Source organism: Dermacentor andersoni, chromosome 2 (assembly GCF_023375885.2).
Source record: "Dermacentor andersoni chromosome 2, qqDerAnde1_hic_scaffold, whole genome shotgun sequence".
Lineage (NCBI taxonomy): Eukaryota > Metazoa > Arthropoda > Arachnida > Ixodida > Ixodidae > Dermacentor > Dermacentor andersoni.
Genome location: NC_092815.1, coordinates 89843871 through 89865168, shown reverse-complemented (window position 1 = coordinate 89865168; position 21298 = coordinate 89843871). Strand labels below are relative to the sequence as shown.

Here is a 21298-nt window from a genome sequence, read left to right as displayed (position 1 = left end):
TTCTCTCCCTCTCACGCCTTCCAAGACTAAATATATAGAAACAGGCATCGAGGTGATGATAATCCAATAATAACTAAAATTTGTGGCGATATTATGGAGCAAAAGAAAGCGCAGACCGTGGACAAAAGGAAGTTAAAACGTGTTTTCTTTGGAACGATTTGCGTATCTTTACTCACAAGCGCAATAATGATGCGCCATTCGTGTTTGTCTCTTTCGCGTTTCGTGTATATTGTTTAGGCGTAATAACCATTTCTATTGCTTCGACTGCATCTCATAGCAAGATTAATCAGAGCTGCAACTGGTAAGGCTACGAGCAAACAGTCGAGAGCTGGATCAGCAGGACTACATACCAAAGTCAAGCCAGAAGGCTGTCCATTATATTCTTCCGCTAGGATCTCGCCAGCACTCTTGTGATGCGTGCGACGTGGTGGGGATTGGCAGTTCTGCAGCGGCGCGAATGTGTATGCTGCCGCAATCCGCACAAATCCACACTACCATGCTCACGAGGATGATTCATTTAAAACAACGCAAGTTGTGACAGTCAAGGCAAGAAAAAATAAAAAAAGGGGGTGGCGGGAGTGGTTTGAGTACTGAGACTTCCTCACGCAAGGGGTTCGTTTGCTGGAATGGCGACAGGCCCGAGCTTACCTGACGTACGTGTCGCGAGAAACGTGATCCTGCGAAAAGCAGCGGTCGTGTAGGCAGCGATTAGCGTTACACACCAGCCATATGGAGCACGCTAGAGTTTCATGCCACACTCTTGCCGTGTTTTTCAAGTCCCATACATAAAAACGGATTTACGACTTTGGCTTCGAGAACACACGCCTTATCCTTCCTCTCTCTCTCCTCCTCTACCACGCCTTCCTCTTTATCCTCTTTACATTTTTCGTTAACCAAGTCACCACTCTTAGGAAAGACGATGACAACGCAACGAACAACCGGCCGAACAAAAGTGCTCACTCTGTGCATTACCGCAAAATACAAGAGGCGCGAACAGACGCGGGGAGTACGCCAGGAAGAGAACCGACGAGTTTTAATAATGCATCTCGTTTGCTATAAATTAATTACCCGGAATCTCGCCGGGCGCGCAGCCCACGCCCCTTTCAGGCCCGTCGACCGCAACATTAAAGATAAGGATGCCCTCGAAGAAACCTCAGCGGCGGCGGTGCCTTTAGTTCGCACCGGTGCTTCCCTAACGACCCTGATTAATTATCGAGCGCTTCTTGTTGACCGCTTGGCGTAACCTCGGTGACAGACATGCGTACGCACGCTGCCCACCTACCCTCAGGTGCTAGGCCCGCGGCTTCCGCACGATTTCCCTTAGAACATCAGGCGTGCACGTGTGCGGGGCATAGATTGCGTGGAGAGAACGCGAGTGGTATGGGACAGCGAGTGTTCCGCAGAAAGATGGAGCTTGGACGCTGTGGTGATGGGCACGCAGCGGCGCATACGTGCGAGACACTTAGCTGTTCGATAAAGGTGCGCACGCTCTACACTCGACCGCGCAGCGCTTTCGGTACGTCAGCGTCGGCCTACCCACAATTTTCTCGACGCTTGCTAACAAATATCCGTGACAGACATCAGTAGGGCAATCGTGACCAATCGCGAACCATCATTATTAAGTGGGAAAAAGCTTTATGAGTACTATATCGCTCAAACGACTCAGTAACCTACGAAGTACTGCACAGTTTTGGTGACTCAAAGTATAGGGCCCGCATGAGCACGGGCAACCGCGCGGTGTGGCGTTGTTTCGGCCGCGTGTCCCATCTATACTCGCAGCGTCCGCGTGTTTGCGTGTAAAAGCGAACGTCGCTGCGAGGAGGAGAGGGAGGGTGATTGGGGGAGGGGGTATTTCGCAGCCCCCCCCCTTTCCCGTCTTTCCTGCGGTGCCTGCTCTTTCGTACGCGGCGCGCAGACACGGCAGCTTGTGCAGCAAGGATGACGGAGCGCGCTAGCCGACAACCATTAGCCGGAGGAAGGTAAAGGGTGCGGGCGGTGAGCGAGCGCTGGCAGTGGCGCACACGCTGCTTGCCAGCCGAGCGGCGATCGGCGACCACACCCAAAACGCCGAACAAAGCCGACGGCAGCAGAAGCGGCGGCAGCTCGCTAGCACCTGGCCTGCCAGCGCCCCTTCTGGCCGGTGTGTTTGGCAGGGCTTAGCGCTGTCACTCGTAATTCAAGGCGAGTGTTATGGCGAGCGCTATGGGGGCGGCAGCCCGCCTGGGCGTACCGGACGGAGGCCGCTGCTGTCGAACGCGGAGGCGACTCAGTGCGCCGCCACGACAGCGGGCTTACGGCGAGAGCGTCGTGACGGCTCGTGCAGGTGACTGTGTGGCCGGACTAATGGATATTCATGGGGAACACACAGCACGAACAATTTCAAACTCGAAAGTGCAGGCAGGGTCCTGCAGTATACTCGTCTCACTGTTTCTGGTACTCTATGTCACTCTTAATAATAAATTTATTTATTTATTTATTTTCTAGCGCAAATGAACTACCGGGCAGCCACGCACATAGCCAGCTTTTCAAATCTAACGAAGTGGTGTCGCTCAGCCAGGCGCATAACCAGCATTTACGCACGGGGCCGGTGTTAGCTGCTCGCAGGGTAAAACCTCCGCAATGGATAGGATAGGAATGAACTTTATTTGTCCAACGGTTGTTGATGTTGGTGCCCGGGGCTAGGCTGCCAGGGGTCCATCGCCCGAGGAAGATCTTTCGAGATCCTCGGCAACGGCCCTGGCCCGCTGGACGGCCCACTCCTGGTCTTCGGGTGCCTCGCTGTGGAGGGCGGCTTGCCATCTCTCAGCGAGGCGCCCCGCTTCAGAGGGTTCCGCTGTTCTATTCCCCCTTCCTCGTTGTCCTTGTTCCACGTGGCGTTGGCATTCCCAAAGCACATGGGCCATATCGGCCCGTTCGTGCTCGCACCACGGGCAGCCGGGCGACGGGTGCAGCGCGGGCCACAGGCGGTGCAGGTGGTAGGGGTTGGTGAAAGTGCCTGTCTGCAACCGTCTTAGGTCGACCGCCTGGTACCTGTCTAGACGCCCGTGGGCTTGTGGATATTTTCTTCTTTCGTTCCTGTAGTGACCAGTCACCTCTCGGTACGTTGCCGGAAACTCCTTGACATTGCAGTCGGCGTCCGCGTGATCCCCAGCTCCGTCCGCCGCGATTTGTGTTGTATTGGTAACGACAGCGGCCGCGTCAGACGGAGTGGCAGCCGCCGTCGCCGTCACTCCTCCGCTGGGGTCCCGCACAACAACGGCAGCGGCTGCCCTCTGGGTGACCACGTCGCGGCGGGTAAGTTGCCTCGCGACGAGGTGGGCGCGCTCGTTGTGGTTGGGTGGAGTGTCGTTGCGTCTTCGGCCGTTAGCAATGTTGGTGTCATTGTTGCTGTTACTGCCAAGCTCCCCGACGTGCGCGGGGAACCACTTGAGGGACTTGTTTGTAATGGTGCCGGATCCGAAGTCCCCGGCCCGGGCGTTGAGCATGCGCGCCACATCCGCGGACACCCAACCTTTGATGTAATTCCGAATCGCTGATTTGGAGTCGCTGATAATCAGGTTATCCTCCGCACCTCCGTGGAGTACCGCGAGGGCTATGGCCATCTCTTCCGCTGCTTCGGCCGATGGCAGCCTCGCTGATGCCGTGACTCGGATCGTTCCCTTTGTATCTACGACTGCCATGGAGAAGGCGGGCGCCGCCGCCGTCGGCCGGCCGTGTCGATGTTGCCGTTGTTGTTGCTGCCGTTGTTGTCGTAGTAGCTGTAGTGGTGGTGGTGCTGGTAACTGCGGCTCGCCTCGCACATTCCCTTGTAGCGGTGGTGGTGGTCGACGTTCCTCGTCGCCATCAGAGTTACCGACTGGCCGGGGGTACCTGGCTGCATCGACGAAGAGGACGCCTTCTTGTCTTCCATGCTTCTCGAGGATTGCTACCGCCCTGCGTATACGTCTTTGCACGTCATGCACCGGGTGCATATTCTTCGGCAAGTTTTCCGTCTGTATGGCGTCCCTGACTTCCGGTAGCAGTGATTCTTTCAGTCCACGCGCCTCGTGACATCGAAACCCGAGCAAGTCCAGGATTCGTCTTCCCGTTACGGTGCTGGACAGCCTCTCCAGCTGCGCGATTCTCTGCGCCTCGGCGATCTCCTCGAGCGTGTTGTGTACGCCAAACTCGAGGAGCCTATGGGTTGGCGTGTACTGGGGTACTCCCAGGGCGGTCTTGAACGCCCTGCGGATCGCCACGTTCAGCTTGTCGGTTTCGCTCCTGTTCCAGTCGGCGTATGCGGCGACGTACGCTATGTGGCTCAGCGCGTACGCCCGTATCAGCCTCGTAACGTTGTGTTCCTTCATTCCTTTCTTCTTGTTCGCGACCCGCCGCACGAGGTGTGTGGCGGCGGCCATTTTCTTCTGCAGCCGGGCAACCAGCTCGCGGTTGGTACCGTTCTCTTCCAGCCACAGGCCGAGCACTCGCAACTTGGACACCGTCGGTATTCGGGTCCCCTCCCTCGTCGTGACGCAGACGCCCAAACGACGAGCGTCTAGCACGGCCTGCGGAAGGGGTCCTTTCGTGCGCGGCCTGTGGAGCAGGATCTCCGACTTGTCGGGTGAGCAGACGAGTCCCGTGTCTTCGAGGTGCCGCTCCACCTCCCGGACGGCCCGCTGCAGTCGGTCTTGCATTTCGCCGACGCTCGTGTTCTCCGTGGTCCACACCGTCACGTCATCTGCGTATATGGTATGATTGATGCCCTCTATCGCGTCAAGACGTTCCGGCAGGCCGATCATGACGAGGTTGAAAAGCATGGGGGAGAGTACGGAGCCCTGCGGCGTTCCCGCACCACCCATTCGGACCGTTCGTGGTGGGGCCCCGTCGATCTTGACTGTCGCCTCGCGCCCATTCAGGAAGCTGCTGACATATCGGTGGAACCTCGCCCCGAGATCGAGTCGGCTGATCTTGTCCAGTATGGCCATGTGCTTCACAGTGTCGAAGGCGCTCTTGAGGTCTAGCCCGAGTAGGGCGCGCACGTGCGTGCTCGGAGCGTTCACCACCTGTTCCTTGATCTGCAGCATGGCGTCCTGCGTTGAAAGGCCCTTCCGGAAACCGATGATGTGGGTGCCGAAGGCGTCCTGTTTCTCGAGCAGCGTCGTCACCCTATTAAGGCAGGCATGCTCCATCACTTTCCCGACGCAGGACGTGAGGGAGATCGGCCTCATGTTTCGGACCTCCAGCGGTTTGCCCGGCTTTGGTATCAGTATAACGTCCGCGGTCTTCCACTCTTGGGGAATTCGGCCCTCCTTCCAGCACGCGTTGATGTACTCGCAGAGCTTCTCGATGGCGTCGTCGTTCAGGTTCCTCAGGATTTTGTTGGTGATCCTGTCAGGACCGGGTGCCGAGTTGGTCTTCAGTAGCTGGAGGACCGTTCTAATTTCCTGCACGGAAAAGTCCGCATCCAGCTCCTCGTTGGGAGCTCCGTAGTACTCTGGGTGACTCTGCCCTTCCGGGCGTGCGAGGTGCGTCTGCACGATCTCTTCCACGAAGGCCTCTGGGTCGTCCTTGTACTTGTGTCGCAGCTTGGCCATCTCTGTACGGGTCGCCGTTCTGGTGCTTGCCGGGTCGAGCAGGTGCCTGAGAATCTTCCAGGTGCGTCCAACGCTCATGTTCCCGTCCATCGTGTCGCACAGCTCTTGCCATTCTTGTTCGCACAGGCGGGTGCAATGCGCCTCGATCTCCCGATTGATTTCGGCGATCTTCTTGCGTATTTTCCTGTTGAGTTTTTGCCTACTCGCTCTCCGTTGCATGGATTTCTTGGCCGCAACAAGATGTGCCAGCCGGCTGTCCACTCTGGACGGTTGGGGAGCGCCGTCGCCCACGGCTTCGCGGGATCTGGCTGTTTCTTCTTTGGGTGGTTCTTGTCGCCAGTCCGTCCATTCGATCTCATCGGTGGCTTTCTCTACGTCCGCGAGTAGTACTCTGCACCATTCGCTGATGTCTTCGATCGGGCCCTCCTTCTTGTCTTGCTCTCTATTTTTCCGGAATCTGTCCCAGTCTACGATTCTCGCCTTTCGGCAGACGCCCTCCTCGTTTTCATCCTCTCCCACGGTCACGCACAGGATCCTGTGGTCACTCCCCAGGTCCTCGAAAGAGTTCGACCAAGTGACCACGCCCGCGCCTGACCAGAGGGAGAGGTCGGGGGATGTGTCGCGGCACACTCCCTGTCCGATCCTGGTGTGCGAAGCCGGTTCGTTGAGTACAGTCAGGCCGAGCTCGTCCATCAGTCCGGCTAGCCTCTTCCCTTTCGGCGAGTCGGCTCCATATCCCCATTGCGTGTGTGGCGCATTGAAGTCTCCGCATATCAGCAAGGGACTGGAGGCGGCCTTTGCCATCGCTTCGCGAAAGAGAGCGTCGAAAGTGTGAGTGCGGTATCTTTGCGAGGGGGACTATATACGTTGAGCACGAAAAGGCCGGTTTTCCTACTTCCAATACTCGGCACGACTTCGATCAGTACATGGTCTATGTCCGACTCTTCGTGGAGCACGAGTTCGTGTTCGATGAAGGCCGTCCCGCGCTTAACCAGGGTGCACACCCTGACGTCCCTCCCCATGTATTCGCAGGGTGGACCGCATGTCACATAACCCGGAAGCTGGGCCCGGTCGAAAGGTTCTTGCAAGGCAATCACGACAGGAAGTTTGTTATTGGCAAGCGTTTTCATGTATTGTACCATCGTTGCTTTCTTGTTTTTGAAGCCCCTGCAATTCCACTGCCAGACTATGCGTCTGTTGTCGGACTTGCGGGACACAGCCATGATTGTTATGCAGAGGTGTTGGGGGGACACAACTGTCCGTGCGTCCCTCCTGCCCCGGTGCGGGTGATGTTGGCGTTGTTGTTGCTGGCGAGGATGGCCGGTGCGTTTACCACTTGTGACGATGGTACCCCGGCCCTTCCAGGCAGGTGGTGGTAATGTTGCTGTTGCTTCAGCTGCATCGTCCCGTGTTCCAGATCTTCGATTCGCTTAATCATGGCCGCGAGTTGGCTGTTGACCGCTGCGTACTGCGCGTTCCGTTCCACGTCGGATTCGTTCAGCCTTGTCAGGAGTATGTCAAACATTCGCTCCGTCTTGTCCGTCAGTTTGTTCACCATCTCTTCGATCGCGTCTATCTTTCTGGCTCCTGACCTGGGTCTCTTCAGTGCTTGTGCGTGGTCCAAAGCGTCTTCCGTAGGTGGCGTATCGCTTGTGCCCTTGCGCTTGGAGCCCGCCGCCGCTGGCGCTTCTTCTTCGCCACAACACATGTCCATCTGGCCTACTTCGCCTCCTGTCGCGGTCGCATCGCCTCGCCCCGCGGCCTCGCGGGAGGTGAAGGAGGAGATCCTCTCATGAGGGGATTCTCTCATGCCTTTCAAGATTTCGTTGAGCGTCTGTTGTAGCTCGTTGATTTTCCTCGCTGATTGTTCGTTCTGCTTTCTGGCCCTGCCCAGCTCTTCTCGAAGTTCCTTATTCTCTCGCTCCATTTTCTCCATCCTCGACGCCAGGAGGGAGTCGGGGGCTTCCCTCGTGCTGCCAGAAAGTGGGGTGCTCCTTACAGAGTATCTATTTCTTTCCGCGACTATGTCGGACCAGGTGACCTTGCGCGGCCCTGTCTGTATCTCGCCATGTGTGGCCCGCACGCCGTCTGGCATGGGGCGGTTTCGGTTTCGGCTTCCACTCCGACTCCGGCTTCGACTTCTGTTCTTGGTTCTGTTACGACTTCGGCTACGTCTTCTTATCGGCGAGAGGGATCCGGATCTCGAGCAACTTCGGCCTTTTCCCTGCACCATACTGTACCCCGATGGTGATAGGGTCCGCTGAGGGGTCTTTCCTTCTTTTAATGTGTGTTCCCTTTCTTCTCTGCTTCTCGCCCGCCACCTTCTCTCCTTAACTATGTGTGGCAACTTATATTTTGCCTTGCACATTTGGTCAGCCGTGGGGTGCGCCTCGCCGCAGAACCGGCACTTGGGCGTGCACCCGTGTTCGATGCTCGGGTTCTTCGATCCGCAGGCCGGGCATAGTTTGATCTCCGGTTTAGGGCATACGTCGGGTCGATGGCCGAGCCTGCCGCACTCTTTGCAAAAGTCAATCTGTTTCCGATACAATGATACTCTTATCATGATGCTATTGAAGTAAGCCCATGTGGGGACTCTGTTTCCCTCATACAGCAATATCACGGTGGTCGTACTGCCGAGCCGCTTGGCGTATGTTAAAGAGGGGTTTCTCGAGTTCACCAGAGCATGCATGAGCTGGTCTTGCGTATACTTCAGGGGAATGTTGCGGATAATCCCTTTTGCCATTTGCTCGGGCGCCGAAACGTACGCGTTGGTCTCGTGCCTCTTTCCGTTGATCGTCAAAACCTTGATCTTAGCGATTTTCGTCGCAGTTGTCTCGTCCGGTGTGCTTATCACCAGGATGTTTTGCATGGCATTGGGACAGATCGTGATCATCTCGTCGTCGCCCACTACCGCTTCTTTGCGTATCGCCTCGTCGAGACTCGTTCCGCACGTGTTCCTTATATTCAGCCCGTCTTTCGGTCGAACAATTATCTTGATATCATCCCTGGGTAGTCGGGGCATCCTACTTGCTCGGAGAACTCTGTTCACTATGCTTCGGCCGCCTCGGGGCATCGGGCTTCGTGAACGGATGTCGTCCTTTCCCGCCATCTGGGTAGCGTTCGTGCGGTGCCTTCTTCTGTGTGCAACTTCGATCCAACCATCCGCAACGCCTTCAGCGTCTTCTCCCACGGAAACGCGTTTTGCGTCGTTGGGTTCGTTATCCGGTGTCTCCCCAGTTCCTGCTTCGTCTATCTCCATCTCGGTGGTATTTCGTTCAATCCCCGAGTCCAACGAAGGATGCGCCAGGCCCAACCGTCGTTAGGCCTGGCCGCGCTCACACGGGACTCGTGCGATCTTCGTGCCGTAAAAAACTCGCAAAGTTCACGCTCACCCAAAAAGTTGGTATCCCTGGGTTCGCGATGACTTGATCTTTCAGATGATATGCCGCTTTCGGATGTAGGACTCAAAAAAACGGCGGAAACACTCATAAATCGATGGAGCCGAGAAGCTTCCGCTCCCACTGGGGACTTCTTCTTCTTCCTCTCAGCCTCCGCAATGAGTTCGGCCTTTTCCGTCCTTCGCACACTGTAAATTAACAACTAACCAATTTATTCATTTATTCATGCTATTTTAGCCAGTGAGAGCAGACAACAAAGGTGGCCACGACACGACGGCACTCCGTGCGCGTTTGGTGCCACCGCGCAAGCGTGTAGACGAGTCAGAGGCGGTTTGCGCACGCGCACTAACGCCGGCTCCATTACGTCTGCCTTGCAGAGGCCACTTTTTCAGTCTGCTCTACTTCTAGCGGCCCGTTTCTTTTGCTGCTGTTGAGTACCACTCTTTTCATCGAAGCACTGGTAAGGTGTACGAACGCAGACGGTCACCGCTCTAATTTAATGGCATTCCGTTCTGTCACCCGTAGCAGTCGGCTCCGAGATTCGTTTCTTCTGCGCGTCGTGTCAGCTTATTGCAATGCGCCGGCTCGCATCATGGTGTCTCGTCGCGAGAGTCAGACATGCGGGCTTAATCCAACATAATCCAGTGCAACCAAAAAGAAGAAGCCCTTCGCGTCGTTAGCACGCCAGGACTGTCCATCCGAGAGAGTTCATTTCGCAACCCCACGGCGACACGCCAGCTGCCGAGCCAGACGGCCTCCATGAAAAAGCCCAGAGTCTGCTCCGGACAACCTTGTTATTGTGTCAGTAGTTGAGTTACGGTAGTGTAGTTTTTATTATTTTCGTTTATTGAGCTTTAGGAGAACCTGAACCTGCGGGATACGTAGGAGACATTTATGAAATACCTCTACTTTGCCCTGCAGACACGCGCCTATCCAGCAGGACTGCACTTCAACGTATATGTACTTCCTGAGTTCGCCGTGAAACGACAAATAGGTGGGCGATTCAGAGGCGACTTACACCAGCTATGAGTCCGCTACATATTTTTGTCCTGTCTAGCTTGTAGAGAGAGAGAGAGAGAGACGGAGAAAGAGATAAAGAAAACAAATTAAAGGCAGTGAACTTAGGCAGTACTGTGACCGGTTGACTATATTGCACTGGAAAAAGGGAAAGAAGAAATTAAGACAAGGGTAGAAAGTTAGGAGTCATCGAAGTCGCTGATGTATTGGGATTAGCGTTGCGTTACAGGGGGTTCTCGTAGGTTCAGGTTTCCTTAAGCTACGTCTACTGAGGTGTCTTAAAGTATGGCGTTGTGCGCGGTCACGTGAATTCGAACAAATCTTTGCTTTTGACTTTCTCTGTCTGACGTGCTGGCGTCATTTAAACGTGAACCAAGATATTGTTTTTTTTTTCCACCCTTCATTTGTTTAACAGGGGCAAATATTTTTAGACATTATGTAGATAAGTCTGCTATCCGCTCCGCCAGACATTGCCCACTATTCTTGCTTACAGAGCTTTATTACAGTTATGCTGTATCATTGTTTTCCGAAACTCATCTCGATTGGTTCAGTGCCTGGGATGGGAGGGCAAAACTGTCTTTCCAAGGATTGTGAAAGCGGTGAAAATATATGGTAAAATGCTGAACGCCAGCTTTTTTTTTTTAATTTGAGTGTAAGCAAATGTTCGCGCTTGTCGAAGACGACGACTGCGCCTGTGCTCCGACTGATAAAATAAATATGAGTGTTAAAGTCGGAATAGCAGACAGAAAACAGTGTAAAACTAGGTGACAGTTCATAAATTACAATATGTAAGCGCAAACACACGCACGTACACCACAGAAGAAAGGAGGTGGACGGGGGACAAGCGCCTTTCTCAGCTGTGTAACAAACTAGGCCCTGAGCAAATTGCGTTTTAGTTCATACAATATATGAAACACATATCAAAATAGCTCCCGGTATGACTGACACATTCAAACACGAAGGTTGTAGCGAGGCAGCAAAACAACGCAACGATCCTAGACTTTCGTATGATCCAGCGCTCTGAACTGTACAATTCTTGCCATAACGGGCGCCGCTCGGCAAGTCACGAGGCACAAAGGGGAATACAATCGCAATAGAATCGTTACGTGACATCGTTTACAACGAGGAAACCAGATGGCAACCTCACGCCGCACTTACGGCATTGTTGTTGACGAACCACTTGAGCGTAGCGATGGGTTTGGAAGGCCGGGAGTAGCAGGTGATGTTGACTTGGTCGCCCACCTGGTAACGGGGCTGGAAGCCTTCCATCAGTGGTCCTTCCTCGGGCAGCACTGTAAGACGGAAACATTCGAAAAAATGTAAGTGAAGCAGAGTCGACGCCGATTCACAAGCAGTGCCTCGGTTACATCAATGTAAGCATCCCTAGGGCGCGCTGCGGGCGACACGCAAGGAGCAGGATCGAAGGGAACGAACCTGTGAACGATATACAAAAGATTTCGCAAGCTAGGGCAAGTGCCGGCCAATCATGATAGCCAACATGGTGCTAGCGAAAGCGTTCGGCCAATGACAAACAATTTTCAGAAAGAAACAGCCTTTCCAATTTGGGGCCCCCGACGCCTATGAATTAAAAGGTTAATATATGCAACGAAACTTCGGAGGAATGGGCACTGTCCAGTCATGATGGTAACCAGTACGGTAGCGAAAACAACCAGCCAATAAGAAATTGTTCCAATGAACAAAATTCTTCATTGATACGAACGCTGTGCTTTAAGCCACAAAGCTTATCGTAAAAAAAAAAAGAAAAGAAAATCCGGGACTTGTATTTTTTTAGTATATATTTGGGAGGATTAGCCGCTAGGGAGACAGGAAATGAAAGAAAGTCAAATAAAAGGTTTCGAACTCTGCATCGTGCAGGAACTGCGACAGCATTTCCACAAACTTATTGTCCATCACCCAACGGTTGTAGTTTTCAGGTAGGTTTGGCTTCAGACCAGCCTTTCTTACGATCTTGTTCCAAGCCACATACAAAGCAAGTGCCGAGTACCTGACGTTGTCACAGAAGCTGCGCACTTGGGGTGCCTTCCTTGGTCGTCTTTCGTCGATCTCCAAGCCTAGGTAACGCGTGGCGCAAGCGTAACTCCAGCCCGAAGTATCTGAGGGGATACTTCCTGCGCCCGGCTAACGCTAAGGGGAAGAAAGCAGCCACCAGAGGGAAATCAAGGCACGTGTGTCACTTCGGAGGCTAAAATTCATTGCTTTGGTAGAGAGCACGGTGATACGACAGAATCGATAAAGGTGTCCTAGATGACGCAGGTGATCGAGCCGGTTGGACTGCCATGCCGTTGAAGCAATTGCGATCATGTTCCTGTATCCACTGCGCCTGAATGCTAATGTGCGAGGACTTGTGAAGTCCGTGGATCTCCTGAGAGATTTGTAGGTTTTTCTGCAGCAAGCGCTCAGCTCATGCTATTTCATGATCACCTCTGAGTTTCTCTCTCTCTCTCTCTCTCTCTCGTCTCTCGTCTTTCAACCTCGCTCGGGCCTCAAGTGGCATGTGAGAGGCAAGCTGCTTTTCCCGCCTTCTATTTTCCCCATTATTGCTCGCAAGGACCTTCCTTCTAAACGGTCGAAAAGGAAATATCGCGTTATTCACTCTATTTCGTACTACTTACGCATAGGTTATAAAGGCTAAACACCACACTCATAGTTATAGCAGCAACTTGCCACCATTTCCGAACGCAAGCTAATTAGCAGCCGAACGCTTTTTTCGTGTACATGTCTGCATGCTTCAACACACGCATGCACACGCCTGTACACATGTAAACGTATACGAATTAAACACCGCACCTTTTCCTTTGCCGACGTCTTCCCGTTCCGCAAACTTCGCCGGTCGCCTTCATTAAATAAAGGAGCTAAGCGTCCCTGTTTTGCACATTCTTCCTTCGCCAAACTTAATAATTGCTCTATTATCAAAGGCTTGCGTGCCCAGGCTTCTCTATTTAACGCTTATCTTAGCCACGAACCACAAGCTGGTGCAGCATTAGCTCTCAAAATTCTCTTTTCTTTTAAATTCTCCTTCCAGCGAACACTTAGGAGTGTTCGCCCTGGCGCACTCTGGTGGTCATGCTCCCTCTGGTAATTTACTTACTTTAGAAAAAAGAAAGTAAAAGAAAACGCTACTGCTTTTTAATGTATACGCCCTAGTAACAGAATCAAGCCTGTTCAGCAAAAATCAACATGCCAAATATGAATAAGAGGGCAGAAAATGCAGCGCAGTTAATTGGTAACGAAAAAAAAAAAAACCTAAGTCAGCACTCCATGATACTTCATCGTCTGCCAGCAAGAAGATGGGTCCAGCAGACGAAAACAAAAGAGCCGGCGAGAACCACCGAGCCACACCCGCCGTAGTGTTAACGGAGATTGAAAATAAATAAAATAAATAAACGCGACAAACAGGGTGGACCTCGGTCGAACCAACGGCTTCCATCACTTCAAGCGCCTTCGTTATTAAAAACTGGCTACTCCAAGAAAGAAAGAAAAAGGTAAAGCAAAACAATAAAGAAGGTGTGTACACACCCTATGGAATGGATACTGAGAGAAGGCTGAGAGAGAGAAAGCAGGTTGCGGGGTGGTTGAATCTTCTGCCAGTCAGAAACATCACTTCGGTGCGCCGATGAGACAAAGCGCAGACAGCACCGCCCGGCGTTCCTGGCTCAACGAAAAGCTGGTACGTTTTTGCCTTCGTCCTTTTTTTTTTTTAAATCTTCGCTGTCCATTCTCTTGCGCGGCCACGGCGCGCACCTACACATTGTTTCCGAAACTCTCGAGCCAAAATGCATGAAGAAAGCCACCACGGGAACTGCTTCTTTCTTCTTGTTTTGCATCGACCACGTGGTTTTCTTTCTTTTTTCTAATGAAGCTAGCTTTACTTTTTGCCTGCCTGAGGTGCACGACTTCGAAGTTGTTGCTTATTATATTAGGCTGCACAGTTCGTGCAAAGAACCAGTTTGTGTGGTTGCTTTCGCCTTTCGTATTATTACTTATGGAACGAAAACGGGCTGTTCGTTACCGAGAAAGACTAAAAAATAAAGAATCACCTAACGGACAGAGCACAAAGAAAGTACACCAATGTGCAGGGACGAAAAAAAGAAAAAGAAATGGAGGAGCAACAAACTGAGACAAAGCAAGCAAACGACCGATCTCGTCGTTTCTGACGTTAATTAACGAATTTTCTTCCTATCATAACATTAAGAAAACGTGGTCTCACGCTATCAAGAGTGCTGCCGAGGAAATGAAGGTACTTGGAGGCGAGTTTAGAAAACAGAGTTCAAGAAAAAAAATATGAAACAAACTGGGGAATGAACGAATACAAAGACAGGGGTGTGAAGGAGAGCCTGCGGGATAATGGCGTTCTCGTTTAGAACGTCCGGTGTCTTGAATATTTCATTGTCTCAGGCTGGAAAGATGTGTTGTCTTCGCCCTTGGCAGGCCTTTGTCGTCAGCTGGTCCGTCTTGGTTCACAGACTGCCACGTGCAGAAATGGCTGTCATCGAAAACTGCTACAGAGCGCTTTTGAGAACGTTCACGCGTAGAAATCTCACAAAGGCCTCCTTCTAAATTTTACCTTTCCAAGATTAGATGAATACACTGCCAAACTAGACTAGCTCCATGACTTTTGAGGACTCTTTCACGCTGTGCTTTGTCGCAATAGGCGCGCTGTGACCGGTTGGCAAAAGGCAAGTATGTAACTGCGCTGTTCTGTCGTGTGTCGCCAGTTTCGGAGGAAGCGAGCAAGAACAAAATTTTGATCCCCAGATCCCGTATTGATGAACAGCGCTGTGAATGATCGCTTCAGGCAATGTAACGACGCGAGGAACTTTTCTTAAAAGTGACAGCTTCGAAATAATCAAACGCTTGCGTTTTACATATTTTGTGATGATAATAGCTCAGTGCTATCAGGGTCGCTTCTGTTGGCAATCGAGCCTAAGTTGGATTGAGAAAAACGATGTGGCACAGTTTTTATAGTTATATCCGACAGGGCTCTTTCTTGACTTTATGAAAAGCAAGAAAATTTGCCCTTTTGAATTATAAAGCTAACAAGATTACATATATTACGCAAGAGTGAGAAAAAAAAGCTTCAATTTCTTGTTCTCTACATTAAAAAAAAAAAAAAAAAGCAGTAGGGTATTATCGGAAGCTTTTTTCACACCTAGCGCCGCTTACACGGACGTTTCTTTTATCTGTCTATTTTTTAGGAAGTCGGGGAGGTGGAATAGGGCGGTGGAGCTGTTTACTGGATATCATTAGGGTGCCTAGGTCAGTGCCGCCTCCTGCACAGAGAAGCGAGGTATTGAGCCACCCTGTAGATACCATATCAACCAACACTACCTTAAGAACACCATGAGTATGCTGGCGCACAAGACGAGATGTTGGCGCACTTCTTTCTCTGATGGCCGTTTCGACATCCCAAATGGTTTCCATACGTTGGGCAACACCTGACCGGCCGATGTGGCTTCGCTTAGAGAGCGCCCGCAAAACTTTAAGAGACTTCTGTGCGCCGCGCAATCGGCGTCGTCACACGACACACGGTTGAACGAAACCCTCAACCATTCGTCATGACTGTACTTTCGCTATCTGAGTTTTACACGATATAGGCTGCGGGATTGAACAGCGCTGACTGCGTGATTTCTCAAGGGCCATTAAAATTCTCGCCTATGGAGCTACACGAAACAACGTATGCTATAACGACGGTTGGAGGGCCCTCTCTTTGCTCAGGTTAAGTATTCAACAGGTTACAGGAATCAAGCCCAATGGGCAGCGGAGTGTAACGGCCAGCCGTTGTTACGCTTCTGCACACGCTCCTCATTAGCTGCAGCTTCGTGAAAGCAGCGAGTGGAGTCCGTGAAGCAATTTTATGGACTGCATTGGTGGTGCACACGCGCACTGGCGTCCGAGAGGCGTTGAAGGGAACGTCGCTGGGAAGCATATGGGGTTAGCTGGTTAGGTTCTGCTCGATGGGCCTTGGAGGTAAGCGTCTGTTCTTTGTTTTTGTAGAATGTGCAGTCAAAGATAAAATACAGATTAAAAAAAAATAGAAAAGATTGGAACGACATCAAGGTTCTATGACGGAAAAATATTCCAATCTGTTTTATTCCAATCTCTTGACGTCAAATTCACGTTTGCGCCGACGCAAGCATCTGACGGTGACCCCCAAAGTTCTTTGAACAGCCCACTCAAACGCTCTACTCATTTATAGGAGATCAATTTTGCTTGCTTTCAAAGCGAATGGAATTGCGTACCTTGACAGCTTCTTCTTATATATTTGGCTGACAAGAGGCGAGGAATACTTAATAGAGGAAAGGGATTCCGTGGGGTCGAGCAAGCACAGCGAAAGTACACAACCGAGTGAGCAGGGTGATGCGAGAGTCTGCGATTGGCCCGCTTCCATCCATTGCTTGGCTCACGGCGGCTAGTCGAACATCGCGGCGGCGTGCAACGGAAGGTTAAAAATGCCATTAAAGCTGATCCTCAGTGAAGAACAGTTCGCAGAGCTATGCCGTGTACGTGTCGGAAGGGATCGACAATGGCTACAGGATAGCCGCGGAGGGGGGGTGCGATCTTCTATTCTTGTTGGAACGGGGCAGCCCCCCTTTAACTATTCCAAAAAAATTTCGGAAGACCGTGATCTTCAGCCCTGTCACAGGCCCTTTGGACAGCCCGAAGCTGCACTTGAAGGTCGTCGCTCTTGACGGCTTCATTCCAGTCTTCTTGCCTGTTGAAAGGCGAGTGGCGCAACGCAGAACATTGCCACAGCGTGTGGTTCAAGGCGGACCGTTCCTCGCCGCAGTCTGGTCCACACCATTATTCACGAACAATTTCACCGCGAAACGGAAATGGAGCCTCATTATGCTTCTGCACCGAGGAACGGACGGAAGTTTTGTTCGGCACATTAAGGACTCTCTAATGCGTACACGTCACTTCCACGTGGTGAGCTTTCGCGGTTTTGTGACGTCGCATAACAGACAGGCGAAGTGGACTAATAGCGGAGGGCTAATAGCGAAAAAGGCGTAGAGCATGACATATTTATATTTCTTTTGTTGGTTCTAATAGTGCGTGATCACTCTGTACTCGCCATAACAGATGGGGAGTTCTCGCGGATTTTGTAACGTCGCGTGACGGACAGGCCAAGGGGGGGGGGGGGGGGGGGGGGGTTGCCCGAAACATGTTTGACGAATCGTGAGGGCTGATTACAGAAATTAAATAGAAACAGTTTGGAATGGTTACATGTTATAGCGACCTAGTTCTGTATTACGGTTTCGCAGGTACCAACGGAATACAAGAAGCATTGTTTCTTAGCAGTGCTGTTATACAAACGTAAGAAAATGAATGTAGAGACAAGTATAATGGTTCTATCAGACAGGGGAATGGCTCCGCTCTTTGGTTAGAAATGAGGTAGGTTTCACTGGAATAAGTCTTGCGTTCTTCTCAATAAATTGTAGCAGAAGTTCGGAGGCCCAATAGTCGAGCGTTTTGTAAAAGAACTGACGGGCATTCACTTTAAATCCGAGATCTAGGCGTCTACTTTCATGCACGACCATTCGCTTCACCCGAGTGATCACGCGTGATGCCTGTCATCATCAGAAGCATAGACCAGCTTGCAACTTATCTTGTGACTGAAACTGCGGTCTCGCCGTCGCAGATGGCGGTGATATGCATGCGCGGCTCGCGGTTCCTGACACCGCACGTTGTCCTATTGACTATGGACACGTACGGATCGTTCGGCGCGTCGGTTATACGTATACATACTGGGCGACCCAGCTATCGTGCACCAAGATTTGAAGATATGCAAATGCCACGTGGCTGGACAGCATCAAGGTAATGTTGCCTGCCGTCGCTTGGAGATACTCAGATCATATTTTGCGTTCCGCCTAATTGCATTAGTCTTAATTAATTAATCAATCAACTTCTCAAACATTCTAATTAGATGAAAAGTGTCAATGAGAAAATTGTAGAGTAACATGAAAAACTCCCAATACAGCTTTCTATTGCTCGATACATGCTACATAAAAGTGTTTCACGTGCTACATAAAAGTGCCTCGAACGGCCAGTCGCGCGGCAATTTTGAGGGCATTCGCGGGCTTCTTTCACGCTCGCAAGAACACTTTTATGTAGCACTTATTCAGCAACAGAAAGTGCTGTATCGGGAGTTTTTCACGTTCCTCTACAATTTTCTCATTGGCATATTTAATCTAACTATAATATTTGAAAAGTTGATTAAACAATTAAGACTGATTATGCAATTAGGTGGAATGCAAAAATTAATCTGAGTATCTCCAAGCGACGGGAAACAACATTATCTTGGTTCTGTCCGGCTACGTTGAATTTGCATATTTTTAAACATTTGTGCATGTTAGTTGGGGCACCCTGTATATTACGATTTTGGTATCGTTGGTACATAGTCAATCTTGATGCAATAGCGCGAAAAAGACGAGAACAGGAAGACACAGGAAATGCACACCACAAGCGACAACTTCTCACTAAGATTATTCTGGAAAAAGAACACAGATACACTGATAGTACATGGTAGTTGCATATTTTCAAATCTTGGGGCGTGATAGTTGGGACCACGGTGTTTCTACTTCTACTTCTTACACCGTGGTTGGGACACCCTGTATAAGTACGTCGTACACCGCTCTTGCGTAAATGGCTGGTATTTGTTCCAGAAGTCACTTCATTATTTTCTGGAATGGCCGAGTGCTCAAAATTTCGCAGCAGCGGAAGCACTGATCACATCGGCGAAGATTTATCTCAGTGTAACTTAATGGTGGCGTGGCCGACACAACAGGTAACTAAACGTGCAGCACGAAATGTACTAAGGACAGATGTAATTACCATTTGGAGGGACCTTGTGACACGGTGGACTTAGTTCGATTGGTGATAGCGTCACCAACTTCTGTTTGGCTTTGGCAACTTGTTTCATTGAGGAGAGGCTCCCATTAAGTTCAGTGATAAGTTCTGTGTTCTGCGCTATGTTTATTATGGAATCTTAAACGCAGGATTTTTATTAATATACCTTGACTGACCAATACCATAACCTGTTTGCAGTGTACTGTTTAGTAGAGCACTACTATACTAATTCAAGTGCTGTGAATGTCCTGCGTGTCCACTGGCACTGTTCACAAGCTATGGTGGAAAAGCTGTTTCCAGGCAAAAAAAAGAAAGGGAGGGGGGGGGGGGGAGTAAGACATGCAGACACAGGCGCAAGAGAAGTGGACAACACGAACGATTCTCTTCTCAACTTCTCTTCTCAACACACGATCTCTTCTTTTGTGTCCGTGTCTGCACGCCTTACCGCTTTTTGAATTATGAATTCTTAACAACTAACTCAGCTTTCTGTTGTTCCGTTCCCACGCCTGCTCATGTTTCCGGCGTCATACTCGTTAGCTGCTGTTGATATTAAATCCTGTGGTTTAATGTGCCATAGCAACACTATGGGGTTTTAAGATAAGCTGTGCAGGGGGCAAGGTACCGGGCTGTTTTAGACCATGTGCTGTTCTTTAACTTTCACCCAAAGCACGGTAAACGAAAGATTTTAGATTGTGTCAGCATCGGAACACTGTCGCTGCGACCGGTATAATGGCTTCCGCGACTTCGTGCACCATAATAGAAAGTTATTACTGAGCCGCCGTGGCCAGTGGTTGCTGATTACGCTTTGGCAACTTGTTCTATCAAGGTGCCACAACAAAGTATTTCGCACTTTTAGAATACCGGGAACAAACCGAGCTCAGTGAATTTAGAAAAGAAGAATCCGGTAAGGAAAGCGCGCTATAAGCTGATTATATTCAGCCGGTTTTATTTACCACAACCGGGATGAGTTTTAGAACTTGCTTCGGTGGTTCCGGCTTAGCACTCGTTGCCTGTAGCACCACTGTGCACGACTAAAAGGAAAACGTTTTAAAAGATTAATAGAACGATGGCGAGTTTTCTGCCTTGGTTCGTACAATAGCATGTAAAACAAGGTTCTACGTAACGTAAAACGAACCCCTATTTTACACAAAGCCTGGCTTTTGGCTTTCCTGGGGCTCAAAGAAAAGTTTCACATTTGAGGGCCCAGCTGGTGGTGCATGTCAGGCTTCCACGACGGAGCTGTGACTGTGTTAGTTTAGCGCATTTTTCATTTGTTGGCGTTGCACAAGGTTATACGATATAGAGTGGACCTGCGACGCAGCTGCGGAGTGCAGCGGCGTTGGACGAGACAGCTGAACTGCACTAATGGCGGTAGTAAGGGGTCTGCGGATACCATCGACGAAATGCATTGCTCAGCCATTGCTTCCGGTGGGTAAACGTTGGCACACTCGACAATCCCTGTCCCATGATAGTGGACCCGATGAGTGATCGACGAGTCCGTCCTAATCCACGCATGACTATGAGTTTTTTCTCGCGTAAGGAAGCTTTTACCCGCATTCATTCCGCTCATAAGGTCTACAACCACGTCCCAACGGATAGGTAGATTGCGTATTTATGCGTCTCTTACAATTCTGGCCTTGAAGGCACAATGGTTCACGGGCCGAACCCACAAAACTTTTCATTTGTAAGAGCTGTTTGCTATCGGCTGACCGTCACCAATAATATTATGTTCAATATCATGATTAGCGGTGATGTATTAAGCTTTTCATTGAACATAGCAATTGAGAAGTTAATATGAGCACCTGCTATTACGAACAGTTCTGGCGCAAAAAAAAATTGTCATTATTGCCCCAGGTTCATAAGAGCACTTCCATATTGATCCTGTAAACAAGGACACAAAGTAAACAAGTATAAATGGATAGACAGCGATACTCATTAGGTGCGTGTCATTGTACTTGCATCTCCTTTAGTCGCTCGTCTTTCGTGCGCTAGATCTACACCGAATCCTGCATTACGAACTTGCACGAACTGCGGTGCTTGTGATAAGGCACGGGGAGGTACTTATAAATGTTCACATGCGCTCGTCGCTGGAAGCATGCGTATGAAACAACATGACACGACGAAATCATCGAGCTTACATGGGACGCGAGCATACTCGGACGAACACAATCGCGCCACTATATTTATTCGCGGCCATTTTTTTGATTACTTTTATTTTTATTGGCTATAGTTCAACATGCGTATAGTGATAATGGTTTGGGGCTCTTTCATTAACGATTTCTGTGATTCCACGTGACACTTCATGCTTGCGGATGACAATGTAAAAACAACGTTTCTATATATACGGGGAACGCCGGATTTCCTTCGCTCCACTTTTGATAAAGTTAACGCCACTTTATAGTGAAATCTATTCTATTCTCATCAACTACGCCTGCAAGAGCA

At 50.5% G+C, this 21298-nt stretch overlaps 1 protein-coding gene across 1 annotated transcript in view; it reads right to left on the bottom strand.

Annotated features, from left to right (window-relative positions):
• The window catches only part of LOC126541650 (cell adhesion molecule 4-like), a 355930-nt gene that overhangs the window by 19909 nt on the left and 314723 nt on the right, over positions 1 to 21298 (bottom strand). The window contains exon 4 of the mRNA XM_050188504.3: positions 11147 to 11280. Coding sequence (XP_050044461.1) covers positions 11147 to 11280 — 134 coding nt within the window. The remainder of the gene's footprint in view (positions 1 to 11146; positions 11281 to 21298) is intronic.